General features: G+C 33.4%; 1 protein-coding gene across 10 annotated transcripts in view; it reads right to left on the bottom strand.

The window, feature by feature from the left end:
- Unc79 (unc-79 homolog, NALCN channel complex subunit) overlaps positions 1–13,908 on the bottom strand; it is a 272,072-nt gene that overhangs the window by 203,068 nt on the left and 55,096 nt on the right. For 8 of the 10 annotated variants that reach the window (XM_063241428.1, XM_063241421.1, XM_063241424.1 and 5 more), the window contains exons 3-5: positions 11,419–11,723; positions 7,892–8,062; positions 65–157 (exon numbers count right to left, since the gene is read on the bottom strand). In XM_063241428.1, the coding sequence (XP_063097498.1) occupies positions 65–157; positions 7,892–8,062; positions 11,419–11,665 (511 nt within the window). In that variant the 5' untranslated portion in view covers positions 11,666–11,723. Of the gene's footprint in view, positions 1–64; positions 158–7,891; positions 8,063–11,418; positions 11,724–13,194; positions 13,213–13,908 lie in introns of all 10 variants that reach the window. The other 2 variants (XM_063241425.1, XM_063241427.1) reach the window with 2 other exon arrangements.

Raw genomic sequence — 13,908 nt, 5'->3', positions numbered from 1 at the left:
TTGTTTAACATCTTATTTAGTGATTATTTTTGGAATTAGTCAAGCTGTTCATATTTCTGCTTACCTGGATTAGATGTGTACTGCATTGCAATCATTAACATGGAGGATGCAGACAGATTCACATGGGCAGGAACGCCTTCTTTCCTGGAGGAACCCACTGAAACCAAAAATTTTTGTATTAGACAAAGTTTAACCCATACATATGGCATAAACACTTGTTACTTTGTATAGAGCATGAAAACTAAGAAAGAATTTCAAAGTCCCAATCAAATCAATGAATATTTTGCACAAATAAAATCCCAAAAATTTTCTTGCATATAATGCCACAACAAACACCTAGAGATAATTGCAAGATGAAGGAATAATGCCAGAATGTGATGTAATGACTTTATCAGAGTTAAACTTCAGTGTGATCTCTACTCTCAAGATGTTTATATCTAGATGGAAAAGAAAGAAAAAATTCTACCTCTACATGCCTAAATATAAAAGCATGTTTAAGGTTTTCCCAATAATAAAGTAAAAGATTTATGTATAAGCCCAATTTGAATGTATTACCCTGTAAGGATAAGCATGAAATAAGCTGGTATAATGTATAACCTCTTATTTAATTACTCATGCAAAAAACCCACATCTTTTTTATCCATTCATTGGTTGATGGGCATTTGAGTTGTTTCCAAGACTTAGTTATTACAAACTGTGACATTATGTACATCTAAATTGTACCAGTAAACTTAATAAGAAACTCAAATAATAAAATTTTAAGCAACTAAGAAAGTAATTGCACATGCAAATTTAAAATCATGTGTAATAAAAATATATTAACTTAAACTTTATTTCCAATGCTTACACATCATTAAACAGTCTTTTGAAAGACAGTTTTTTTAGTTTACCAAAGCGTACCATTTTCATATCCGTCTGAGTTGTGTGATGTAAAGTACCTTTTGAATTTTGTACATTTTATCATAAGCCAATAGATATTCCATCACAAAATAAGTGTATTTCTTCAAAATCCATCTTAAAATCATGATCTCTATTTAATATACTGCTTTTAAAACATCTTTAAGTGTCTTGTTTGTGGTGACATCCAACACTAACGTATTACTACGTCTCTTTTTTTAAACAAGAGTGTATGAAGTAACTCCATTAAGCATTCCAAACTACCACTGATGAAAGTTACTGGGAGGGATATGTTATCCATGGGTACTTTGTTTTCCCAAACACACTATTTGAGAGAGGACCCACAACAGGATGAACTTTAAGGGTCAAATATAAAGGAAATTTCTCTTTTCTAGAGATAACTGCAGAAATAACAGAAAGTTTTCTTAATACATGAGCTTATGTGGCAAATTGCCAAGCAAGAGCAGGATAGAATAAGTATAAACCCCTCAGAAAGTCAACTTTTAAATTTTCTATATGTAAAAGACTACTTACATGGGCAGTAATCAAAAAACAAATAACCTCCAACCTGCTTTACTTTATTTTATATGAAATTATACTACATGGGAAATGTAGCTCACCTTTTTCCAAAAAGAAAAAGACAATTTATAATAAAATATATGAAAATAGATTCAACGGCATTATGCACAGTGGCCTTTACAACAGCTTTACAGATCAAACAAAACAGCTCCATAATTGACTTCCTTTAACCTGTTTGTTTTTATTAATCTCTTGCAGCGATGGGTTTTGATTGAAACATACAGTGAATGTAATTTTTTAAACTTATTACTGTAAAAGACACATTGCCATTAATCTCTCTCAAAATCCTCTCCCTCCATTTGAATACACTTATTTGTCATTCTTGGCATTTTCTGAAGGAATTCTGGAAGTTCCATTTTGTGAGCCTTTTTACAAGGTATAACCAAAAATACAGCAACCACTATTGCTGAGGGCCATTCAACAGAAAAACAGGCTTCTAAAGGCACGATGGTGTGTTTTCAACTTTATTCACCAGATCTGGCAACATGCTACTTCTGGATCTTCCCAGAGTGAAAATGATCATAAAAGGTATAAACACTTCAATTGATTCAGGACATCAAGACAGCCATGACAGTGCAACCATAGATGCTTACAAAACACAACTTGCATAACTGCTTCAGAAGATGGCAAGAAGGGCTGGGGATATAACTCAGTGGCGCAAGCCTTGCTTGGCAAGTGCAAGATTATGAGTTTGATCCCTAGTACCAACAAAACAAAAAGACCAAAAAACAGAAAGTGGCCAAAATGATGGCACAGGTGGGTTTGAAGTAAAAGGAAATATTCTGAGTGGCATTAAATGCAATATATCTTTTACTGTAATAACTTAAATACTCATTGTATTTTCAATCACTGCTCATTAGTGCTGCTAAAGTAAATTATTTCATATCATATAAATAAGTACTAGTAATTAGACAAAGACAAAAATCAGAACATTGTTCTTAGATGGTAAACTTGATTAAATCAAATGTAATTAAGGAAAAAGAACTTTGAGTCAAATGCTGAAGAATAAGATGCGATTGCTCTCAAATTTTTAGCCAGGGATCTCTTTCAAATTCAGTTTTTTGAGAGTCCATATCTAGAGATTCTAACTACCATTTTGAAAAGGAGGAAATTCCACGTTAAATTAATAAGCACATGAGATTCTGGTGCAAGCTGGCCTTGAGCATCCCTTTGAGAAATACTGTTAGAAGAGTGAGAAACAAAAAAGAAAGTACCTTGAAAGGTAACAAACAAAGCATTATATACACAAAAATAATTGTGTATATAATATTCCTCATGCCTATAAACAAAGAGACAGACTGACTGAGTTTTGGGGACACATGTTTCTGTCTAGGTTTCAAGTCATGTCAAACTTTTAATAACCATTTTGCAACAATGAAATCACTGTTAAGAGTCATTGTGCCCAAAGGTCTTTAAAAATGGGAGAGATGCCCAACTGTCTTGAAATGATTTAGGTGAAGTCTATTTTGGGAACTGCCCAAACAGCTCAACAACCTTTGGGTGTCCCTGTTACCCTATGAACCCATGCTATCCCTCAAGTATATTAGTCATAAAGCCAAAGTGTCCACCTGGTTAAAACCATATGAAATTGACTCCAATACATACGTAAGCAGACAGTACCTTGCAATTTCATAGCCTTCTACTATAATCAATAAATCACTGCAACTCTAATTTAATAAAGAAGCACACATAACTTATTGAATCTTGTTTAAAAGGCATAACATAAACATATATACAGTTTATCCCTATGAATGTATAAAAATAAATATACAAGAAGGAGAAGACAGCAAAAATAAAAATTTGTATACTTAATGTTGTTCTCAAGAAACACAGTTAAGTGTTTTCAGTCCTGTTCTCTATACTCTCAGCACCATCAGGACAATCATTACCATAATTCTTCATTCCTTGGGTATTATTAATCCCTTAACATGTTCTTCTACTTTATAGTTCCAATGTATTATCAGGTACAGCTCTTATATGATTCTTTCTCCAAAAAATATATATAGAAAAGGCCATTTTATAAAAAAGATAGACCAAATTATTTGGGTGAGAGTACCAACATTAGGACTGGAGTCCAAGTCACTAGAAATTTGTGGCCAAATGCTCTAATCACTCATATCGCCACTGTAGGCTGGCTATAACAAACCTACTATAATCACTCATTTATTCAACAGTATTTTTTTCTTACCTCTTATGTACTGCTTGAGAGGAAAGGGCAAACATATGCCAGTGAAGAAATAGGAAGCAAGGTAAAGGAATAGAAAGAAGGCAATGGAAGGTTCTATGTTAACTAGAAGATAAGAAAAGGCCTTTTGGAATATATGCTACATGAGCTGAGACCTAAAGAAAGTAAGGAAGCAAATCATGTGATTATATGGGAGAAGGATTCTGAGACAGGAAAATGCATTGAGCAAACACAAAGCTAAGTGTAAAACTACAGAAAGGCTAATACGTACAATGCAAAGTGGACACGTGAAGTAGAGACAATGCAGTGAGGGTGGCAGTGGCCAGATTACAGAGGGCCTTACAAGTCAAGTAAGGACACTGAATAGGGTTTGCAAGAGTGATGAGAAACTAGATATTTTGGATGATGTAAGTGACATGATTTAGTTTACACGTCTGAAAGACACCTGTGGCTTTTTTGTGGAGAAGAAGCAAGGGTAAGATGGGAAGCAAGAAGTCCAGTTAGGAGGACAAATTAATCCTAGAAGAGATAAGAAGGGAAGCAAAAGACCAATTTATTCTCCTAGTGAAAGACAGTGGTAAGAAGTAGTCTGAATTGGAATATTTTAAAATGAATTCCTCTGGCCATATTTTTCTGATGATACAACAGGGGAAGTCATGGGAAAAAGAACACTTTTTGGTGCACATGACAAAGCCATTTCCTACACTTCACCAGATTGCATTACTGGAGGGACACATAGTTGATCCTCCACTCAAGCCTTAAAAACAGAGGTAGTCTGTTCCATTAGAGAGGGTTTGAATATATGAAAACCATGCCATAGCAGTTTAGCATAAAGGAAAGACTAACACATCGTGACCCTGAAGTCTATTAAAATACTTGCAGATTCTGAGGCTGATGAAAACCCCTAAAAACAGAATGCCCACCAACACTGCAGAAGTACTACCATGTTCTAAGACATGCTATAACAAACCTGCTATAATAACTGTTGTTATTATACAGCAAAACAAGGAGAGAAAATTCTAAGCTCTGAAGGATTACAATTAATATCAAGTAATAAAATTTCAAAACAACATGAAAATTTCAGAATAATATTAGAATCAATTGCAATAGGACTTAACATGTCTGCAATTAGACTACCATCTGGCCCATGATACACTTGGCACAATGTCATAGAATACTCAGAGGTCATTCCCACATGTTATCTCATGATCTTCACAACAAACATGGGATGTAGACAGTGGAAGTCATGATTACTGACACTTTTACAGCTAAGGAAAGTAAAGTATGATGAGATTATGAGATATGCTACAGCCAAAGGACAATCATGAAGCTCTTCTGAATTTCTGTACCATAATATTTTTCACAATTCAAAAATAAAAATCATAATAATAAGACCTACCTTATAAAATAATCCTAGGCTAATAAAATACAGTACATGTATTAAAACATTACTTAAATGTCATAAATATTTTGCATTTATTGGTCACTATCTTTTTTTATGAAATACTAGTTTTGGAAGATCATAGAAATATATCTTGTATCAGATGTTATAGTAATAACAAAACAAAAAATGATCCATGACCAACAGTCCAGAACCAGACATTCAATTAAGTACACTATCACTTTTAAATCAAAGCAAACATTGAAAAACCCTTTATTTTTCCTGCAGCAAAAGATTTTCTGAGGAAAATCTAAATAGAAAAATAAACTCAATGAGACTGCATAGTCCTGAATACTAAGATATACTAGAAGCATCTTGAACTGACATAATTCCTTAGTTTTATTAATATCTGTTAAATAAAGTAGCCCACATCGATTAATTTTCCTTTGGAATCAGCTTTTTCTCTTTTTTGCCAAAGAATTATCTTCCAAATATCCATATTTCAATTCAGTCCACAAATAACAGATCCTTTATTGGAAGAAGTTACCATGGTGACATGCAAATGACTTTTCAATTCTTAGTAATTCCTTTAGTATATTTTCTACAAACAATGAGCACATATGGAAAAAATGAAATGTATTTATAATAGAAGTTAAAAAGGAAAAGTATGCCAAAGAAAAGTTTTATAATAAATAAATTTTCTTTGCTCCACAGACCTCAGAGAGTTATTTAAAAATAAAAGTATAGCATTTATTTACCGACAAAGATGGCATGAAGGCCATATATGTTATGCAGATACTTAATCTAAAGGAGCTCAACCCTTAAGAGCAGAGTTAAGGTTGGTGCTGCGATTTACTTTTAAAGATTTAAAAATTGGCTACTATCAAACTACCAGAATGATGATTAAGAAATGAGGTCAAAACTAAGAGACTAAAACCAAAGCAACAAAACAAACACATGAATTGGATCAACAAAGTAGGATAGTGGAAGACACACGCCATTTACAGAAAATACAACTGATGACATAAAATAAGATTCCGCCTACAATTATTAAACCAGAAGTAACCTTAGCGGCTAAATATTTTTCCCCAACCCCTTCTTTATACCTGAAAAAAAGTTAAGTCTCAGAGATGTGAAGCAATTTGTTTGGACCTTCGAACAAACCTTGTTACTCCACTAATCACAAATGTGACCCAGCTTAGTAATTTGCTCTTGCCAAGATTTGCACATTACAAGGTGCATGTGAGGTTTTGTATTTCTAAGCAGAAATTAATAATTAAATATAAGTAAATGAAATTTCATTTGTCAAAATACCTAATAAATCATAATTTCGGAAGTCTACTTTATTCAATTCTTCTCCTAAAATTAGTAACTTAGTCCTAAAAAAAATAGGATACAGTAAATTAGTTACAAGAAAAGTACACATCCCCGTCTATCATTCTTCAAAAGAAAAACAGGAATTTTATGCCTATGTTTAACAGTTAACATTGGTTATTTTAAAATATGACTACACAATTTGAAAACAGTATATGGATGAGGTTTCAACTCTGAGTTGCCCAATATCACACAGCAAATTAGGAACAGAGCTGGAACCAGAATCTACACATAAACAAGTATTTATCCAGAAGGTTACATAGAACAGAAAAGAGAATGACCAAATATTCTATTAAATAAATGGTATGATCAGCCTACTGATAATATAACTTAGGTAAAAAATCACAGTCTTTGCTGAAAAGATATAAAAATTACAATTCCATACCTCAAATTAAACTTGATATAAAATAAGTAAATGTAGCTCAAAATGTATATATGTTTACCAACGGTTGACAAAAATAACATTGAAAAGATTATAAGTACATTAAAATTTGTGAGCAATGATCAGGAGGTGAATTTGATCACCAAAGGTAATTTTATAGAACAAGAGGGAAGAAGAGAAATAAGCTAACATTACTGGTTGCCAGGCATTGTGTTGGCACTTAACTAATGTTCCAAATTAATCACCTTAATCATCACAACAACCTCATGAAACAGCTACACTTATTGTCATTGTACAGGTAAGAAACAAAGATTTAGTAACTGCTAAAGTCACACAACTAGCTGGCGGCAGTACTGTGATTTGAATCTAGATCTACTTGACTCCCAAATCTACAATCTTTTCAGGCTATCTACTGAAACATAGATTAATCCATAATCCATTTATTTAAAGAATGCTTTAGAAGCATTTTGATCATAAAAATCACAACCCAACATTTTTCCTTTGCTTTCATATTTGATAAGCCAACAGAAGTCTACAACAGTAAAAAAAAGAATTAAATCAGCAATATGTTTGTAACTGATTCTTGCACATGAGTTGCAAGTTTTGACCAATTTTATCACCACAACAACCTGCAAGGGAAAGCTAGTGGATCATCAGTATATGGATGAGGTTTCAACTCTGAGTTGCCCAATATCACACAGCAAATTAGGAACAGAGCTGGAACCAGAATCTACACATCGAATTCTATGACTCTTTGCATCATATACCCTACTGCTTTCTGATACAAAAGATGAAAATTTCTACATCAGAGGCAACACTGTAACCTACAAGTAGGAAATACACATTGTGTTTTGACAAGTTCTTTCTGTAACAACAAACTAAATGAATAAAACAATTCTAAAGTATAATTATCTTTTATTTCTTGGGTTTTTATAATAATATCCAAGCTAAAATGTTGAATTTAAACCATAGTATATGTATACAGCAAATGATTCCATTATAATCTTGAAAAACAAGAGCCTATATTATTAAAAGCAATTTCCATTTGTATAATACATAAAAATAATCTAGAATTAGGTAAGATTGAACTTACATATAGCCATTGGTAGGAAAGATGTGCTAAGATATTCAATAATATCCTTGTGCAGAAATGGAGGAAAGGTAGCTAACGTTGATATCATCGTGTAGGGCAAAGTACTCAGAATATCATCATTGAGAAAGGGTAGCAAACAAGTAGTTGTATAAAATATTGACTGTCCAAGATCTACAAAACAAAATTGAGTAATCAGTCACCGTATATTGTGTCATTAAAAAATATAACTAATTTTACATTTTAAATTTAATGAGCTGGTTTAAATTATAAGCAACTAATTTTGCCTTCCTACTTTGAGTTCTGAAACATACTGCTTAGTACAGTGTACTATACATACAGGACTTGGTCAATGGCCAATGAGTGAATATATTAAAAAATATAAATATCTAATATATGAGCTTGCCTCAGTATTTATGACATATGAACAATTAGTAATATTTGGTATTCATATTGCCTCTTGATTTCATAAATTCAAAGCCTTTTCTATGTGAAAATGAAGCCCTAAATTCCTCCAATATTCTGACCTCCATTACAATTTATATAAGATAACTGAGGCACAAAGATGTTAGATTACTTACCCACGGGGAGTTTTAGCAAAGTCAGGGATAGAACTTTATCAAAACACAGGATCAAAATAAAACCAGGGGCTTATGCTCCACCAACCAAATTACAATGATCCTACATCTGGAGTTGTGGGCAATATACCAGAAGAAGGAATCTGAGCCGGGCATGGTGGTGCACACCTATAATCCCAGCACTCAGGAGGCTGAGGCAGGAGGATCATTGTGAGTTCAAGACCAGCCTGGATTACAAAGCAAGTTCAAGGCCAGCCTGAATTGTATAGCCAGACCTTGTCTACAAATAAACAAATAAATAAACAAAAGAAGGAATCTGTGAGATGGTACTGCATAACCCCGTGCACCCAGTCATCAGTCATCTAGGAAATCAAGATAGAGGAAATCACCTTGCCTCCTAATAATGATCTATCAATGTTTTTCATGAGGATGGCAACAATACCTACCTCACTTCATTAGAAGGATTGTCGTAAGGTTTAAATAAGAGAAATGTAAAGGAGTTAGCATAGTATTCTTTGTTCTCCACAAATATTAGCTGTTCCTATTAATATTAATACTATTATTTGTAGCTGTGCTAGAAGAACAGTAGGAGACACTCAAAAAATAACTTTAGTTTTAGAATACACATAAATTCCATAATACAGAAAAGTATACATTTTCATATTTCTGAACCTCCCAAAATATAGACCATTAGCCAACACTCAACAACGAAGACTGCTCATTTCTGTATCCATTATAATAGTAAAGTATTATGCTTTTGTCTATTTTACAGATTTACCTTTTTAATGTTATTCTTATTCCTAATGTCATTTCTGATTATTATTAGAACTGATATGCTATCTCAACATACATAACAAGTGACAACAGAGAGGAGGAAACCCCATTGATCACTGGAGACCCAGGTTCAGGGAGCACTGGGCTCAAATCAATAAAATGTAAAATTCTCAGATGTTTTATTGATCACCTTAAACTGTGTTAAAGCTGCTCTCATTGAGCCTTTCAGCATAGTTACAGAATGTTAGTACTCCACGTGGAGTGTTTCTCACATAAGAATACAAAGATCTGGAGAGGGAAAATGATTACCCAAGATCACCTGAGTATTCACTGCTGAATTGCAACAACAAAAGAAAACAAAGCATAACAACAACAAAACACTCTGTAATGTGGCCTCTGGGATCCAGAGTGAGGATACAGCCTCTAGCCATAGTGCAGTGCTTCTTATCTCAATGTGCAAAAAAAAAAAAAAAAAAAAAACCATCCATAGGAAGCTGGCTTAAACTTCAGATCTCAGGTCCCGTCCTTCTGTGTCTCGTATCCAAGAACCCCATATTCTAAACTCCCTAGGTGTTTCTGAGGTTCTTCAGACCATGCTTACAGAAGCAATGCTACCTTGTCTCTCTAAATCACTCACTAGAGAAACTATGGCGTTTTTTCCTATCAGTAAGCCCTATTATGAAGAATAAGAACACAATAGATAGATAACAATGAAGAGCAAAGTTACAAAACCGCAGTAGGAGTAAGAGTAAAACTGCAGATCACCCCCGAGTGGTCACAATTTACACATTAATCACAATTATATGGTCTGTGTTTTACCAGACTGAATATCTATCTTAATCAAGGATCTTGAAGATAAAGGCGGGCTGCCCTAACTGAGTGGGCAGGAGCAGGCAGGTTCGTGACAAGCTCAGCACTGGGGCTTCATAAAGAAGTGGTGCTGACAAGCTCAGGGCTATAGAAAGCTCTGACAGTCTCAAGTTCAGATTTGTCTCACTTAGATTCTGGGCTGGGAAAGGATCAAAATAAAGGCAACTAGGGTGAAGACAGCCACAAAGTATACAAAAAAAAATTCCACAAATTTATACACTTTTATATTCACTATGTTGCACAACAGTAAAAATAAGGAAAAAAACAAATTCAATAATCATTACTGCATCATTCTTACAAAAGTAGTTTTTTAAAAAAATATATTAGGAATACACATACTAAATAAACTATTAAGCAAGGAAAGACATCTATAGTTAAAAGGCAAAATAATCACTCACAAACACAGTGCCACCAGTTTCCAAAATTCTACCTTTTCAGTACGTGAAACTTTGGTTATCATACTTTCAGGAATCAAATTATCAATCTCTTGAAATTAAGAATATTTCTGTTTTAAAGTTTATTTTCTGCAACAAATCTCTTCCTACTGTACAATTTTCCATTTGAATCTCCCATATTCATACTGGATAATCCAAGCAATACTTGCTAGCACCGTATTTTTTGTATGAGTTAGAAAATTTTAGTAACCAATAATGAAATTAGCTCAAGACGCGTAGTACAAAGGGGAAGAGATAAGAAAAGAAGCATGCTCTCTTCTATTCTAGACCACACTAACATTGTATACTAGAACTTCCTGATACAGTATTTTGTATTAATAATTTGTTGTGCAGTAAGTTTGAAAGAATTCTTGTTTGAAGAAGTCTGAAGTGATTTCTTATCTGACCTCCTGATTTTAAGACAAGAAAAATAGGCCCCATACAGATGGTGCTATTTAACCCTTAAACTCAGAATCCGTCAATGGATTAGAGTCTGTTCTTCCAGCTCCACCTTTTGCATTTGCTGGAGGCATGTTTTAAAATCTTAGCTCCCAGTCATAATTTCAACAAGAGTCCCCACAACTGATCAGGGAAGAAGAGAGAGCTTCTTGTTAATATTCTTCCTCCAACCTCCAGCCCATTCTCCAGCCCATTCACAGGCACACCAGGATAACACTCCTCAATAGTATAACCATTTCAAATGATAGGGTGGGAAGCACCATGATGAAGTTTTAGTGTAAGAAAGACTTTAGCCACACAAAGTACTTTCAAGCAATTGGTGACAAATATCAACTGTCTCCAAGCCCCTTGCTCTGTATCATATACATTTATAGCACACATGTACATTTTTCAAAGATTTCAATTAAATGCTTACCATGTTGGCCATGCTGTAGTAAAGGAACTAGATCCAGGAGAGTCACCAAAGTCACGTAGAGGCCTTGGTAGTCCAAAGAAGGGTAGTCTGACAACTGAGCATCACGATTTTGCGGGCCACGTTCTGAAGGAGCATCTCGCAGGACGCTGTAAAGGAGGGAGCGAGTAACAGTAGGGTTGATGGAACTGACCTGCGGTCTTAGAGATGGGGTGAGTGGGAATGGCACAGGAAAAAGACACATGGTCATGGGCACTGTCAAATTGGAGGCATCTTGATTTTCCTTCTTCCCTGTGCGGGACAAAATGCTGTTGGGGGGACAAAGAAAAAAAAGAGACAACAAAGACACAAAGAACAGCACATTACATTGAAATGACACTCTAAAACAAATAATAAAACACCAGATACAACCCACATAAGATGCAATAGCCACGCCAGCAAGATCTACAAATCCAGTATCAGTCACATAGCTTTGTGCTTAGAGAAACCAATAACAAGTTTACTTTGTGGAAGTATCATTGCATCTCATGTGTTATCTGGCTAGTAAGGAGCAAAAATATAAAAATGCATGTTTCAGTGCCAGACCTATGTTTTACAGTATGTCAATTTGGTGAAGGAGCAGATTCCTGGAAGTAAAACAACAGCTTTCTGTAATAAGGAGGGGCCTTTATTTCTAACTATAAGGAGCTTTCAAAGAAAAGATGTTTTCAGCAAGAATGTCTCAATTGGGTCAATATAAACTTGCAAAATATAGGTATGGCACTTGTAGAAACATGTTTTAGCAAAGAATAAACATGTGTGTTTATTAAGAAAGTCTTAAAAAGCACATGTTTATTGCATCAAAATAATGTCTATATGTATATTATGATACTGTTTCATGACATTCTATCAGTATCATTTGAGATAATGAAGTTTAAACAGGCATATGAATTTAGAAATAATACATATTTCTAAAATGTTAGCTAAACTACATTGGAAAAGCTATAAAATAATATATAGTAGATGGTCCATAGCATATGTTTGTGAACTAATGATAATGGTTATTTACGTGTGTCTTTTTTAAATTTTGCATGTTGGGGAGGAAACATTTTATTTTATTAATACAAACAGTGGCTTATTAAAAAGTTACCTTCAAAATTCTAAAGACTAAGCAAGCAGTATCTGTCATATAGCTGCACATCATACAGTCTCATATATTACTGCTGCTACTTACGTTATTATTCAACAAAACTCACTACAAACTAAAGAAAAGATAATTTAGAAAGTTAAAAGTTTAATGGGAATAAAAATAACTTCTAAAAATAAAGTGTTTCTCTTTTAGCCTTAATTTTAAAATAAAAATCTTTTCAAAAAAGCGATAATGCAGATAAGTTAATTTAAAAATAAAAGAAATTATGCGTAGGCAAATGTTTAGATTTTAAAGTTAGCTTATATTATTTATCACTAAAGACAACAGCTATACATTATGTAATATCTGCAGCACCTACAAAGTGCTTTTGTATGGTATACTTATATGTTAGTCAAAATAGATAATAATTTATAAATGTTTCATTACATAAAAATAATCTTATTTAACAGTTATTCTACGTGCATAAGACATTAAGTTCTTAGTTAACAGTATTACATCTATAGTTTTATAGTGATGTGAAGAATTGGTTAGTGTCAAGCATGCTTACTATGTCAAGTTTACATTAATTTTTATCTATTCTTAATGCAAAAATAAGTTACAATGTAATAAAAATGACTACATGCTTTTTATTTGCCATGTGCCTAATTTACCTCGATTTCCTTTGTCTTCTGTTACCCAATGTCCAAGGGAAAACAATCGATAATAAAAATAATTTCAGAATAGTTATGTAATATTTCTTAGCAATAAATAACTCAAAATTTGGTGTATTTTTTTACTTTTTAAGGGATTTAATTTACTTTTGTGTTTGTGTGTGATGTGGTTGACTTTATAAACTTACACTTTACAATTGATGATTTCAACAGTCCAGTTACCACTGCCTGCCTACATCAATTATAAATGTCATCATACTTTCCATCACACTTTATACTTTTTTCATGTAACCCAATTACTCTTATGAGTAACACCCAAAATATTACATTCTTGATAAGCACAGTCACCAAAAATTTGTTTTAATTCTGTAGGATTCTATTCCACAGAAAATTCCTTTAGAATTTCAATGGATATAAGTATATTATTTCCCAACCTTCAGTCCCAAATTGGCCTTCTACCAACATCTTTTCAAAATTACAAGATGTGGATTTTACAGAAAAAAAATATACCTTACTATTTTCCAGATATATATATATATATATATATATATATATATATATATATTCCCCCCCACCCCCAATACTGGGGATGTAACTCAGGGTCACAATGCATACTAGGCAAACTCTCTACCACTGAACTATACCTCCAACCATTTTTTCTTTTTTCTTTTCTTTTCTTTTTGAGACAGAGTCTCACTAAATTGCCCAGGTTGG

This window comes from Cavia porcellus, unplaced genomic scaffold (assembly GCF_034190915.1).
Source record: "Cavia porcellus strain 051 isolate PalLab524CR breed Dunkin Hartley unplaced genomic scaffold, mCavPor4.1 scaffold_31, whole genome shotgun sequence".
Classification (NCBI taxonomy): domain Eukaryota; kingdom Metazoa; phylum Chordata; class Mammalia; order Rodentia; family Caviidae; genus Cavia; species Cavia porcellus.
This window is presented reverse-complemented; position numbering and strand designations above follow the sequence as displayed.